The following is a 13,604-nucleotide window of genomic DNA, read 5'->3' as shown; positions in this document are numbered from 1 at the left end:
AAATGCTTTACTTCCTAAAAAATATACCAAAAACATATATATGGTATATTTATAAATCCACAGCCATGGTCATACTTCTAGCCAAACGTAAACAAATTTGTATTTATTTGCATCAAATTCTGAAATCGTAATATAATTATAAACTAAAAAGATGAGCGATGCCGAAGCAACAAAAGCTGAGGAAACCCCCAAGGTTTTCTTTAAAAAATCCGGTCGCAAAAACCTAAGACAACGCAAGAATTCAGATGATGAAGAGCAGGAGGAGCAGTAAGACTTTACTATTTCAATGTGTTTAACCAATTTAAGCAACAATTTCCATATAGGCTTACCCTAGACGAGATCAAAGAACGCCAACGCCTGAGACAGCGACCCAATGGCGTCAGCTTAGTGGGTCTAGCACTGGGCAAAAAGGTGGCCCCCGAGGAGGAGCTGGCCATCAAGGATCCCTTTAATGTGAAGACCGGAGGTCTGGTTAATATGCAGCAGTTGAAATCGGGGAAGATGAAGGAGGCTGACGACGCCTACGACGTGGGCATTGGTACCCAGTTCTCGGCGGAGACGAACAAGCGGGATGAGGACGAGGAAATGATGAAGTACATCGAGCAGGAGCTACAGAAGCGCAAGGGAGGCGGCACAGAAGCCACCGCGGATGACGATGGGGATGTGAACAAATACCTGACGCCCGAGGATGCCGCCCTGTACGCTCTGCCCGACCATCTGAGGCAATCGTCCTCGCACAGATCCGAGGAGATGTTGTCCAACCAAATGCTGAATGGCATTCCAGAAGTAGATCTCGGCATTGTGGCCAAGATCCGCAACATAGAGGCCACCGAGGATGCCAAGCAGAAGCTGCTGCAGGATGCCAAGAACAAGAAGGACGGTCCCTCACAGTTTGTGCCCACCAATATGGCGGTGAACTTTATGCAGCACAATCGATGTAGGTTTATAAACCTTTACATACATTTATAGATTCAATAACGTTTATTTCCAGTTAACATCGAGGACAGCAGCGATCAAAGAAGACGCAAGCGGGAGGAGAGGGAGGGCAACAAGTCCGCCCAGCATCAAACGAATCCCAATGGAGTCAAACGAGCCACAGATGACTACCATTACGACAAATTTAGGAAGCAATTTCGCAGATATTAAGAGTGCCATTAATAAAAAAGTACCAATGTTTCAATATAATCTCTTTTATTTTGCAATTCATTTAATTGATGTCCGTTTAGTGGGCCATTTCTGTAAAATACAAGAGGAATGATAATTAGTCTCAATTAAAATAGTAGACAAAATAGTTTAAGGTTTAAGATCAGTGGGAGACAAAATTAATTTCAAAGCAACGCATGACTGAAGCTCAATGAGATTCCTACTCAATATATCATCAGATTAAATAGCTATATTTTTTTATTATGAATTTATACACACCTTGTTATAATTTAAGCAAGAATCCATATACGTCTTGGAGTTACTAAAATAAATAATAAAAGTCTGGATTAGTTTCCAACTTTTAATGACAGCTCAGTTTTTTAAATTTAATTATCAGTAAAGGATTTAAGTTGATATCATAGCAACGCATGACTGAAGCTCAAGGAGATTCCTACCAAAAATATCATCAGAGCAAGCTTTTTTTAAGTTACAGGATAAGTAAAATACATACACACCTTGTAAGAAGTAACCCAAGATCCACATAATTTGTTAGAACACCTGAAAAAAACCATTTTTATTAATTAAAAATTTAAAAAATGCGAAACATTGCTCAAAATATATTATTATCAGTAAGAGATTAAAATTGATATCAAAGCAACGAATGACTGAAGCTCAATGAGATTCCTACTCGAAATATCATCAAATTCGTAGATTTGCTTTATTTGTATACATTGAAATTATAATTACCTTTTTTATTGGTAAGCAAGCTTCATTATATTTCAAGATTGGCTGCAAGAAAGAAAAATAATGTTAGCAATAAGTTTAACAATTACCATTGATTAAACTCACCTTTATAAATGTTAGATTATGAAGTCTTACCTAAAAGAAAAACAACTGAAAGAGATATCAAGCCCACCCAAAATGGAAAACCCACACTTAGTTTTTGAGTGGTTTTATTATACCCAGACAACTTTGAAACGTTCATCTTCGCTCTACCGTGTCAGCTTAGCAATATTTTGTTAATAGAAAAGACTCTACATATAACATGTAGAACGCGATGCCCATTCCACACGTTACCGCAGACTGTTGAACCGTTTATATGATGCCGATCTTGTTGGCAATGTCCAGGGCATCGTAGTCGCGCGCCAGGCGCACATAGGCCTTCTTCTGGCCATCGGGGCGGATGAGCACGTTCACCTTGGCCACCTTGATGTCGTAGAGCTTGCGCACTGCGGCACGCACGTGGTTCTTGTTGGCGCGCAGGTGTGTGAGGAAGACCAGGGTGTTGTTGTCCTCGATCTTCTTCATGGCCGCCTCGGTGGTGAGCGGGTACTTGATGATGTTGTAGGCATCCATGCGGCTCCTGGTGGGCACCGATTTCCTGGGGTACTTCGGGCTCCTGGGCAGCTTCAGGGTGGTGGGCCGACGGAAATGCACATTGGTGCGCACCTTGCGGGCACGAGTGCCGAAGGCTCCCTTTACGATCTGTTTGAAAGAGGAGTAGTAAGAGGTCAATTGGGGTTATCTATGTGTGGTCACGATTAGCTTACCTTCTTCTGGGTCTTCTTGGCGTTAGCCAGAGCCACAGCCTTGGCCTTGGCGGTTCCCTTGGCGGGCTTGGTGCCTGGCTTCACAGCCTTCTTGGCCTTGGCGGCCGCACGAGCCTTAGCGGAGAGCTTGGCCAGCACGGACTGGGGCTTTTTGCCGGCGAGGATCTTCTTCTTGGCATCCTTGCCCTTGGCCTTGGTGGCCACCGTCTTCTTCACGGCCGCGGGCTTCTTGGCAGCAGCTCCAGCAGTCGCTGGCTTCTTGGCAGCAGCGGCGGCGGGCTTCTTGGCCGCCGGAGCAGCAGCCTTCTTGGGAGCAGCGGCCGCTGGCTTGGCGGCAGCCGGAGCAGCCTCCTTCTTGCCGGCAGCAGGAGCCGCAGCAGCCTTCTTCTGCTCTGGCTTCTTGTCGCCAGGCTTGGCTGTAAACAGAGAGGAGCACCACCAAGTCCAAATTAGTAAACATGTTCCCGAACATGAAGTAAGGTTAGACCTGAACGATCAGCAAGGCAACAAATGAAATAATGCTGATAACACCACTTTAACTTTAAATATAACACTCTTCAAGTTAAGTTTACCCATTTAAACACACACTCAAGAACAATCCTACAGACACCACACCGCACGTGGCCGAATCCACACGCCTAACTGTATAAACACATTTCTGCTCTAAAATCGCTTTATTCCGCACTTTTTTGATTTCCCGCTTGTGGCCCTTGCTTTCGGCTTGCTTTTGCTGATCAGTTCACGCATTTTACGCTTATTTTTATATGAAAAATCCTTACCGGATTTCTCGGTTGGCTTTTTGGGTGGCATTTCTACGAGAAAAAGAAATGAAAAGGAAAACTGAGGGGCAGTTGTCAAAAAGCGGAAGCCCGATTTGACAGGAGCGTGGCCAGATCGCTGAAATTTCGCTGCTAACAGCACGCTTTTGGTGCGCCTAACAGCACTTTTCATTAACTTAACAGTGTTGATTGGGTAGTTATCTTGACATTGTGTGCGCGCAACACAGCTGAAAAAATGTATGGCAGCTCTGTTGGCAATATATAAAAATACGTTACTTTTTTAAGAAGTGAGTTTAGAAAAGCTTAAATCAGGTCATTGATATTAAACACAATCAATTAGCACATTTAAATAATTGTTATTTGTTCAATCGCAATATGAAGTCTGGTAAAAGTACTCGGTTATATTTAATAATTTTTAACTTAAGTTTTAGTTAATATGCATTATATGTATTTGTAAACCTTTATATAAATGTATGTGAAATAAGTTTTTTTTTTTACTGGAGTTAACTAAGTAACGCCTTGTGTTTGCCTTAAAATATAAAATAACTTATAAATAACTTATAAAATTTCCGGGCTAGCAAGCACAACCATTCTTTTGAGGCGAAAAGCGACTGCTAAAAAAGCTACGTAAATCTGTAATTTATCTGTTTTAATAAGAACGTTATATATAAAAATCAACAAAAACGCTTACCAAATGTTTGCGATTTAACTGATGCCTGAGCCGCTTGTTCCTTTGGTATATTATTTACTGATTTAATTTCCAACTTTACAGCTTCTTCAAAAGCTAAACCAGCAATCCGTTGAAAGAATTCCGTGACCTTGAAACCAGATCGCGCTGAGACGGACCAGTATTCGGCTTGAAGTTCAGCTGCTACCACTCCCGCCACTCGCTCCATGCGTACAAACTCCTCCTTCGTCTGACAATTAAATTCCCTCATTATTTTAATTCTTCGTTTAACAATTAATTTACCAAGAGATCTGCTTTTGTGCCCACTAAAAAGATCAGAGGTTTTTGGCTGGTATTGTAGTTAAGTGCGCTGTGGAGCCACTTTTTCGCCGACTCCAGGGTATCACGCTTCGACATGTCATAGGTTACCACTATCACTTAAATTTAAAGGAAAAAAAGAAACAAGTATTAAATAAAAAGGGCTTGTAGAAAATCTTTAATTCTATAGATTTAATTTCATATACTTATACTAATGTCATCTTTACCAAATAAAAAAGCTTTTAATTTAATTTCATATTTACCACTTGCATTGCGATAATAAGCCCCAGCTATACATTTAAACCGCTCTTGACCAGCTGTGTCCCACCTAAAAATGTAATATATTTATAATAAAATTGATTACATATCCTGATGAAATAAATCCACATTTCTAGACTATAGTTGTGACCCAGAATGCTAAAGTTTTCCAACTCAAAGTCCACGCCAATGGTGGCTTTGTAGTTCGACTGAAACTTGTCGTAGCAAAACCTGCAAAAATATAGGATAAGTTAATTAAATTTAATAAAATCGTTTATGATGTACTCACCGATTGACGATGGCTGTCTTGCCCACGGCACAATCGCCCACAAAGATGACCTTGCTGGGACGAAACTTGGGCTTACGTGGCGACTCCAGGTGATACCGCACCTGGGGGGCAAAGTCCCGTTCGCGACTCAGCGGAGTTTGGGCGGGACTGTAGGCGGGGGGCAGGTGCCGCAGGTGGGTGCGAGGATCGTGCATGACCACCGTGGGCGGAGTGGGCAACAGCAGGTTCTGCCGCAGTAGATGAGGCATGGCGAACGTCGATATATCAACTAAACGAGCACTAAAAACTGGGAAAGTCAGCCACGTCGTCGTAATCGCCTTTGCCTTTGCCTTTGCGCCGCAAACCACAAACATTGTCGGCGTCGTCGGTGGCTTGAACTTGGTGGCTATCATATGCTCAAGGTGCTGGGAGCTACCTTATTGTATACCCCTTTTACCGTGTTTTGCATTGTAAATGCAGGTTATTGATAAGACCCGCTTGGGTGTGAGTTAGTTCCGATAGGAAAAAGGCCTCAAGGTGTCAGCTAAGTTGAGCTTTAATGTTACGCTGGCATTGTGGCCATATCATGTAAGCAGTTGTGGCTAGAAGAGCAGTAAAAACAACATACTCTTCAAAATAAAAACCCAGGTAGTATATGGAAATCTCTTTTACTGCTAAAAAGTATTGGAGAGTAAGGTAACAATTTAGGTCTCACAACACAAGCAGAGTTGAGTTTGTATTTAACATGAATTTTTGATACTTTTAAATTGAATCCTACTATTTAGTTTTTATAAAATATGATTTCTATTTAAAACATAACAGATATTCTCAATGTGTATTTTAAAAAATCAAATGTTTCTTTGATTTTTTAATTAAATTCACAAACAATTTAAGTTGTGTGAGTTAGTTATGTCCCTCTACACTCACCAGTAAATTCTTCCATTTAATTGATTCATATATTTATTTTTAATATTTATAAAAACGTATTCTTTAGCATTTCCATTTACCTGTTATACTGATAAACTTATTCTCAAGCTCTTGTTTGTTTCTTGCCTCCGGGATAGCCAAAGTATCCAACGCTTTTCACCTGCTTGCGAAGATCTGGTTGCATGGACAGCGCCTTGAAGATGGCTCTCTTCAGCTGCTTGTACTGGAAGTGCGGGGGGAAGGGCATGTCCTCAAAGGACAACATGAGCAGATTGCCAGCCTCATTTCCCACGGCCAGCGAACGACCGCAGTGGGTGAACCTACAACAAGAATCCTTACTAGCAAATGTTATATAGAGATGATCTAAAAAGATCTCTCACTTGAAGGTGGTGTAGAAAATATCACCATCGATTATGGTGGAGGACACCGGCTTCATGGTGCTGTTACGCAGATCCCAGATGTCCACTGTGCTGCGACTGAGCGAAACCAGGATGGTGGAGTGGGTCCGGCTCCAGCGGGCGCAGTGCACCGGAGACAGGTGGTGCTGGAGAGTTACTATGGGCAGCAGGATGCCCGCCAACCAAATTCGAATGCACCTGGTAAAAATGCGGACAGTGATATAAGTAACTAATGAGAGTGTGATTGAATAAATCCTTAAATTTCATTATAGAAGGACTTTCAAATTTTTATAATATAACTCCTATTTTCTGGTAAATATCTCTTTAACTGAATGGTAATCCTCACCAGTCACTCCCGCAGGTGAGGTACATTCTGGGAGACCACGGCGAGAACTCCATGCAGGCGGCTGGGCCATCGTGCACTTGTCTCAGCTCCAGATGCTGCAGTGGGTAGTTCGTTGAGCACTTGTAGAGTGTTCCTTCGTCGGTCAGCACATAGTATATGTCCGCCTGCACGGGATCGAGAACAATCTCCAGACATTGCGGATGCCTGTTGGCCAAAAGTGAGGCCGCAGGTGGCAGTCGCTCGATGGGAATTCCCTCCAGCTCGCCCTCCGCCCGCTGCAAGCGCTGCTGTTCGAATCCCAGCAAATTGGGACTATTTATAAGCCTATATTTGGTCACAGCTCCCGCTTGTGAAGTGGCCAAAAAGGGTGTAATGTGGGCGTTCCTGGAACCAACATCGCCCTCAAAATAGATCCATTTGATGGCAGTGACTGGCTCAAAATGGGGCGAAGATGAACGCTGAGATATGGCCAGTGGTGGCAGATCCTGGCCAGAAATATCCCGCACTTCAACGCCTCCATTATGAAGTCCAATGGCTAACAGTTGAGGTTGTGTGGGTGAGAACTCTACGGTGACCACGGCCACTTGGTAGTTGTAACGTCTTTCGGGGTTCACTGGGTTCTTAATGTTCCACACGTAAACCCATCCGGATTTCGGCAGCTTGCCCACCTTGCCATGGCTATAGACACCATAGGCCACGGCCATTATGTCACCATTACTGGGACAAAAGCTCACATCGCTCACTGCTTGATGAACCTTGGGATTCGATGAAGGCGGACTCAGTCTCCACAGCAGTCCCAATCGGTATTTGAACTTCACGTCCTCGGCCAATGGATCCGGTAATGCCATGTTCCTATAGCGTCGCTGTTGTGGCTCAAATACATTGCTGGCCAGGATGCGCATGGTCAACATGAGTGCAAGTCGAAAACCAGGAAGGCCATTAATGGCCACAAACTGATCAACTCCGCCTACGTGATAGGTCGTTATCTCCATCTTTTTCTCACCCTGAACCTGTACACTCGTCGTGGACTTTTCCAGGTCAGTGTAGGTGTCGTACATCTCGAAATTGGACACGTAGGAACCCATCTGGGCAGTGGTCAGCCGTTCGGTGTTCACTAGTCTTGATTTCATTAGCGCCGTCATGGTTTGAGTATCCGCATCCACGGTTCTGCGGGTTTTGTCGATTCCCGAGAGGAGTTCCTCGTACTTCCTGTTATCCTCCATCACCTGACGACCCTCCTCCGTGTCCGCCAAGGCGGTCATGCTGCGTCTCTCGAACAAAACCACAATGGGCGTCTTACGGAGGAGAACCTTGATAAAGGGCGTGGCCGGAGGACGAGCGGAGGCGGCGGAACGGCCGGATGGAGTCTGCTCCTTCAAGTAATCGGGTTCCTCTAAGCTGGGTGACATCGGTTTGTCCAGCTGCAGCTTGTAGAGATTGATCTAAAAATAGGACGGTGATAAATGGGAAGTAGGGAAGGTCGTAAATCTACACTAAGAAAACTTATTCCTTGATTAAGGTTACTTTATTTTACTTAATTTTAGGAATAATGCGGTTAAAATAACAGTAGTGGGCAATGGTAAAGTGCTCAAAAGTTTAGTTTTTTTTAAGGAAATTCCAAACGGTTAATAATGGAAATGATTTTTAAAAAATGTAAGAAAATAACCATAAATCGACGTTTATCTATACATTGCTTTGAAATAAAAATGTTTTTTATTACTATTTAAAGATATTATATCTAAGATTAGTGTGTGCTTTTATATTTGCGACATTTAGCTTATAGTATTAGCTTCACGAAAATATTAAAAATTTTTTCAAAAGTCGCTTCTAAATTTATACATTTATACATAGACTTAGTTCGTTTTTTGGTTATACATATAAGGTAGTCTCATTCATAATTCTTAAAATTATGCGTATTTCAAAAACTCACCCCCAAAGCAATGTCATCTAGAGAAGCCCTCATCACACACTTTGTTCGATACTCCGGCGTACGTAGCTTTTGTAACTGTTGCTGCTCCGTTTCAGGAGCCTTCATCAGCGGATGATCCTTGATCATCTTGCTGAGCTGTTCGAAATCCGCAGTGCGGTAATCCTTTCTTAAAGGTCGCGACATTTTTCTTTAATAAAAAGCAAATAAAAAGTAGCGCGTGCCGAAGTTTCCTCAACTTGTTTATTGCGGGCATTGCAAACATGGCAACACAATAGTATATGGGTGCTATAACTACCACGAGCCAGTTGCATTGGCGGGTGCTTCAAGTTACAACATGGAATTCCATTAACAGTCTTACACATGACTGCTCTCTTTGCATCCATAAATATTTATAACACATATTTTAAATCATGCATATTTAGAAGGAGGAGATACAAAGGCAGAGTGATTGTTATGTGTTTGCTCTACTTGGGAAATACATTTAAGAAAGCAGAGTTACAAAATTAAATTGTGCGAACGATCGTAGGTCATTTCTAAGTCTGAAAGATATAATAAGTAGAGTATTTAGAGCATTTCCTATGCAATTCATTGGGAATCGACCACTTTAAGTGGAAAGCTTCAACAAAAAAGAAAACAAATCATCGGCAGCTGGTGCTGTGACCTGTCACAAGAAAAACTCCCGAAGCGGAGAAAAGAAAAACAAGCTGCAACAATAACAAGCAACTAAAAAGTACAATCTACAAACTGGCAACAAATGAAATTCGTATTCCAGTTAGACGCGTACCAAAAGCAATTTGCCGGTGCGATGGCGGCAATAGAAGAATAGCAGAGTAAAGGGTCTTTAATTCCGCCACATAGCCTGACAATGGCCGAAAGATGAGCTAGAGAGGAGGTAGCAGTTAACCATATGTGCGATTGTTAGCGGTATGCCATATAGTGTAGAGAAAGAAAATTGGATCACTTTGGAAAATAATATTTTAAGATTAATTTTTATTTGCCAACTTTGCCCATATAAATATCCAACTTTATATTAACTAAGAAAAAAAATAACCCTAAATATCTAAAAAAAAACAATTAAATGAAGAACAAAATTAAATTAACAACTTTTCAATTGTCCTTATTAAGAATACTCTGTATATTTTATAATATTTTAAAAATTAATAATAGGTTTATAGTTAATTGCCAATCTTAATAATAAAAAAATTATATATATACAACTACTACTACTAGTTTTATATAATTAGTTCCAATTCATTAGCTTATAAGTTAAGTTGTTGTTCGAAAAGTGAAGATCCTCTCGTATGACATTTTTTTGCAAAGCCATTTTTTAAAATTAAATGTATAAAATTATAAAACAATGAGTTAGTTGATGTCAAATATTATTAATATTTTACTAAATAAGTTTCAATGAAATTAGGCTTATAGATTGTATTGTTTTCTGTGCAGATAAAGTAGAAGTCGAAAATAAGTTGTTTATGTTAATTTGGCTTTATGCTTCGCTACGCTGATTCGCTTAATGAACAGGCAGCAAAAGAGGAAGAGGAGACGGAAAACGAAGGAATAAGGCCCAAAGTGAGGAGATAGCCAAGTGCAATATGTCAAATGGAGGGGCAACCGGACAAATGATGGCCAAGAAGAGCGAGCTAAGGCAGCTTGAGCCGCAGCAGGAACCGTCAACGCATCAAAGCGTTAAGCAATAAATGTGCAGGCAATGAAAAATAGCTAAAACTTACAAAAAAAATACATATTCAAGAAAGGCTAAAGACAATAGTTGGCTGTCTTGCAGGTTGCGTGCATTATGAACTCTGCACGAGCCAACGATCACTACTCATTGTTGTTGCTGATGGTTGGTTAATGTGGCTATTGTTGTAATTCTTGTTGCTGTTACACTTTTTGGAGCAGCCACAAAAACAACAGCAACTACAGTCAGTGAAATTCACTGAACCGCCACCAACGCAACGCTAGCTGCGACGTCGATGTCGGCTGCGACTGCGCAGTCCACACTGAATTAACCTGTCCAAAATCAAATATTAAAATCAACTCACAAAACAAGTGTAAACTTTCGGCAAATGTACTAATTTTAAACAGCTTTTAGTATTCCTTACTAAATAATTGAAACAGAGGTTAGACTTTACCCTAGAAATTTAAAACTTAAAAAAAGGAAAAACATTAAAAAGGTGCGAAAAAATAATTAAATCAATTCAAAAGACAAGTGTCCTGAGTCTGACAAACAAATTAAACTCAAACAACTTGAGTACACTTTAAAAAATATTTTAAGTATATATTATATTTAATCATAGATATTTAAAACTTATATCCAACAAAACAGTTAAGAAAAAATAATGTTAGCCAAACACATTTATTTTAAACAGCTTTTAGCACATCCTTAAAAAATGTTACCAAAGATATTTACAACCAACTAAAACTAAAAACCAGATCACCTAAAAAAAACTTTGCACTGCATAAAAGTAAAGTATATAAGCTTAATTTTGTAAAATTAATTTATTTTTCTTGTCACCATGTAAACAAGTTAAGTTTTAAAAGCAGTTTTTTAAGATGTTTACCAAGTGATTGTGAAATAATTAATAGTTTGTTGCTACATAAATTCTAGGCGGTTATGACAGGTTTAACACCCTGTCAAAAACCGACTCAAACTCAAGCCGGGAAACTAAAACGTTCGTTTTTTACGAACATCTAATTGTGTCCACACCCTGAAAACCCATAAAACTTGGCTCTCCATCCACTAGATTATCTCGATCTTGCATATGCTTTTTCATAAGCATATACGTATATGTCGCTCGTTCATATCGGTTTTTACACCTGTTTTATGTCCCCACTGGCCCCAATGTGCGCTGGGCAACGCCGACTTCGCCGTCGACTGAGCCGCCGACTGCGACGCCCCGTGTTTTGGTGTAACATATTTTCTTTTTCATTTTTATTGTACGGAGCATGGAAGAAGCGACGGCGGCGGCGGCGAAGCAACGCTTAAGCCGAGCTCGGAGATTTTTTTCGTAACAGAAAAAAAAGCGACTTTTTATTCGTTAATTAACCGTCGAGCGGGCCAGAAGTCCGAGTTCGTGCGCTCGAGGAAGGGGCGTGAAAAGCGCTTAACGGAAGTGCAGAAAACCGGGTAGCTAATTGAGCACACCTCTCCGTTGACACCTGACACTCCAGCTGGGCACCCAGTACCCAGTACCCATTTACCTGTTATAGTGACAAAAACAAATCGAAATCGCTCCATATACATAACTTTCTTCAGAAGCCGGGTGTTAATGTCTCAATTTGTCGCCACAACTTGAACAACTGCAGTTGCCTTTCGACCGCGTTACCTTCACCATCGTTTGAATTTGTGACGCGTGCGCTAGAATCTGGGGAACTTACTCAGTTCGTCAGTGAGTGATTCGAAATTTATGCAAATCAGTGGCAAAAATAATTAATGCTTTGGGTGTCAAACGTTAACAGCATTTCGCAATAGAAGACCCACACCCGCATAACCTCAAACGTGCTCACATAACGAAACCAATCAGCAGACAGATCTTATCAGCTTCTCAAAGAAAAAAAATGTTGTTTTGGAAGCGTCTTCAACGATCGAGCAGCTCCTCAAGCAGTAAGTCCAAGTGTTCACAAAGCCACGCCTCCTACGCCTCCATATTATTGGATTGGGCAAGAAGAAATATGATTTCGCCGGGCAGGTGAATTTCGTTTTCAAACCAAACTCGAATATTTCGACTGGCCTCACACAAAGTTTCGTCTCATCTGCATAATTTGCATTTAAAAAAAATTATTTCTGATTCGGTTTTGGTCTTGTTGTGGCCACCACCGACTGGTTTTATTGATTTTATTTCGGTGATTCCGATTCCCGTGCCCAAGATCGCAAGTGTCCCCGTCTCATAAATAACCCCAGCTGGGTTTTATCACCCACAAAAGAATTGGACAAATACAAATGAGAGCGCGAGCTCTGCGGGACATGAATAATAGCTCATATCGCATTATCAAAATTCTCACCGAGGTGTTCCCTTTGTGAATGATGCTTGCGAAAAAGATTTATGAATGAATTTAATGTGTTTAGCATAATTATGCAGATTACCGTATCGCAGATAATATCTCACAAACGTGGGGATACGAGCTTAAGGAATAAACAGTTGTGTTGGAGGAAAGAAGATTTTGGAGACTCAAGATTTGTTTGATCAAGATTTTTAAGCTTTCAAGGGCTTTTATTGAATTTAAGGTTTTCGCTTTTTATATATGTTTTTTTTATATTTTTATTTTGCTGTGATCATATTTCCATAAATTAATTAGTTTACATCATTATTTTGAGTTTATATGTATGTCAGAATTATCCCTGAATTACTATATTTTGTTTACAAATATTTTCATTACTGATTAAAATTTGTATATCATTTTATTTGTTTTTGAATTTTAAAGATATTTCAATTTAAATTTAAGAATTTTATTATATCTTAAAGCCAATACAAACCCTACGTGCTTTATACACCGCTTTTTAAAAACCTTAAGCCCAAAGTCAGGTGTCATAACAGATTTGTCTTAATGGTCAACAAGCTGTAACAGATAGCCAGCATCTCCATCAAAAACCAAGGAATTCTTTACCCTTTTTCCCCACATTTTTGTGGTTGCGCCAGCGAATCTCTTGTTGTGGTTCTCCCATTTCAATTCTGCTCCATAACTTTCCAACTAAGTGCCGCCGACTATCTGTCTGAGCTGAGCTGAACTGAGATGAGGGAAGAAGGGGCCTGCGATCTTAGTTCTAGGGTTTTATTTTGAGGAACATGACTTTGACTTGTGGTAATTTGATGTTAATGACAATCGTCAGCAGCGACACAAACACAAACAATAACAACAGAGACAAGACATCCACACCACAGCCATATGCCTTATAAAAGTGGCAGTAGTAGGGGTGCCCATCTCCAAAACCTTGGCGCACGCTTAACACGATTCCGGGAGATCTCCGCCAGAGACATTTTTATGTGCGTTCCGTTCCCAAAAGTCGTGGCCCATAATC

At 40.7% G+C, this 13,604-nt stretch overlaps 5 protein-coding genes and 3 non-coding genes across 8 annotated transcripts in view; 2 read left to right on the top strand and 6 right to left on the bottom strand.

Annotated features, from left to right (window-relative positions):
- Positions 1–74: 74 nt before the first annotated feature.
- On the top strand, positions 75–1,185 carry LOC108146369 (telomere length and silencing protein 1 homolog). Its single transcript, XM_017272353.1, has 3 exons — positions 75–267; positions 324–937; positions 992–1,185. Exons 1-3 carry the CDS (start codon positions 152–154, stop codon positions 1,144–1,146), a joined length of 885 nt encoding a protein of 294 aa, XP_017127842.1. The 5' UTR covers positions 75–151; the 3' UTR covers positions 1,147–1,185.
- Positions 1,186–1,296: 111 nt separating this feature from the next.
- On the bottom strand, positions 1,297–1,394 carry LOC121467151. The gene has a single exon (XR_005977301.1). It is a non-coding gene; the product is annotated as a small nucleolar RNA Me28S-Am2634 (small nucleolar RNA).
- A 129-nt stretch (positions 1,395–1,523) lies between these two features.
- On the bottom strand, positions 1,524–1,624 carry LOC121467153. Its single transcript, XR_005977303.1, has one exon. It is a non-coding gene; the product is annotated as a small nucleolar RNA Me28S-Am2634 (small nucleolar RNA).
- Positions 1,625–1,759: 135 nt separating this feature from the next.
- On the bottom strand, positions 1,760–1,857 carry LOC121467152. The gene has a single exon (XR_005977302.1). It is a non-coding gene; the product is annotated as a small nucleolar RNA Me28S-Am2634 (small nucleolar RNA).
- A 222-nt stretch (positions 1,858–2,079) lies between these two features.
- Positions 2,080–3,582, bottom strand: LOC108146370 (60S ribosomal protein L23a). Its single transcript, XM_017272355.2, has 3 exons — positions 3,473–3,582; positions 2,694–3,109; positions 2,080–2,628 (listed from the first exon to the last, which is right to left on the bottom strand). The coding sequence occupies exons 1-3, from the start codon at positions 3,501–3,503 to the stop codon at positions 2,239–2,241; spliced, it is 837 nt and encodes a 278-aa protein (XP_017127844.1). The 5' UTR covers positions 3,504–3,582; the 3' UTR covers positions 2,080–2,238.
- Positions 3,583–3,940: 358 nt separating this feature from the next.
- Positions 3,941–5,258, bottom strand: LOC108145764 (ras-related protein Rab-34). Its single transcript, XM_017271332.2, has 6 exons — positions 5,005–5,258; positions 4,845–4,946; positions 4,721–4,785; positions 4,443–4,576; positions 4,164–4,389; positions 3,941–4,105 (listed from the first exon to the last, which is right to left on the bottom strand). Exons 1-6 carry the CDS (start codon positions 5,250–5,252, stop codon positions 4,047–4,049), a joined length of 834 nt encoding a protein of 277 aa, XP_017126821.1. The 5' UTR covers positions 5,253–5,258; the 3' UTR covers positions 3,941–4,046.
- Positions 5,259–6,013: 755 nt separating this feature from the next.
- LOC108145752 (dynein intermediate chain 4, axonemal) lies at positions 6,014–8,845 on the bottom strand. Its single transcript, XM_017271316.2, has 4 exons — positions 8,585–8,845; positions 6,655–8,096; positions 6,291–6,506; positions 6,014–6,230 (listed from the first exon to the last, which is right to left on the bottom strand). The coding sequence occupies exons 1-4, from the start codon at positions 8,765–8,767 to the stop codon at positions 6,014–6,016; spliced, it is 2,058 nt and encodes a 685-aa protein (XP_017126805.1). The 5' UTR covers positions 8,768–8,845.
- Positions 8,846–11,522: 2,677 nt separating this feature from the next.
- The window catches only part of LOC108146165, a 49,619-nt gene continuing 47,537 nt past the window's right edge, over positions 11,523–13,604 (top strand). Inside the window, exon 1 of the mRNA XM_017272061.2 lies at positions 11,523–12,191. Coding sequence (XP_017127550.2) covers positions 12,146–12,191 — 46 coding nt within the window. The 5' untranslated portion in view covers positions 11,523–12,145. The remainder of the gene's footprint in view (positions 12,192–13,604) is intronic.

Source organism: Drosophila elegans, unplaced genomic scaffold, assembly GCF_018152505.1.
Source record: "Drosophila elegans isolate 14027-0461.03 unplaced genomic scaffold, ASM1815250v1 contig_208, whole genome shotgun sequence".
NCBI lineage: Eukaryota > Metazoa > Arthropoda > Insecta > Diptera > Drosophilidae > Drosophila > Drosophila elegans.
The sequence above is the reverse complement of the archived record's forward strand: the minus strand, read 5'-3'. Positions and strand labels throughout refer to the sequence as shown.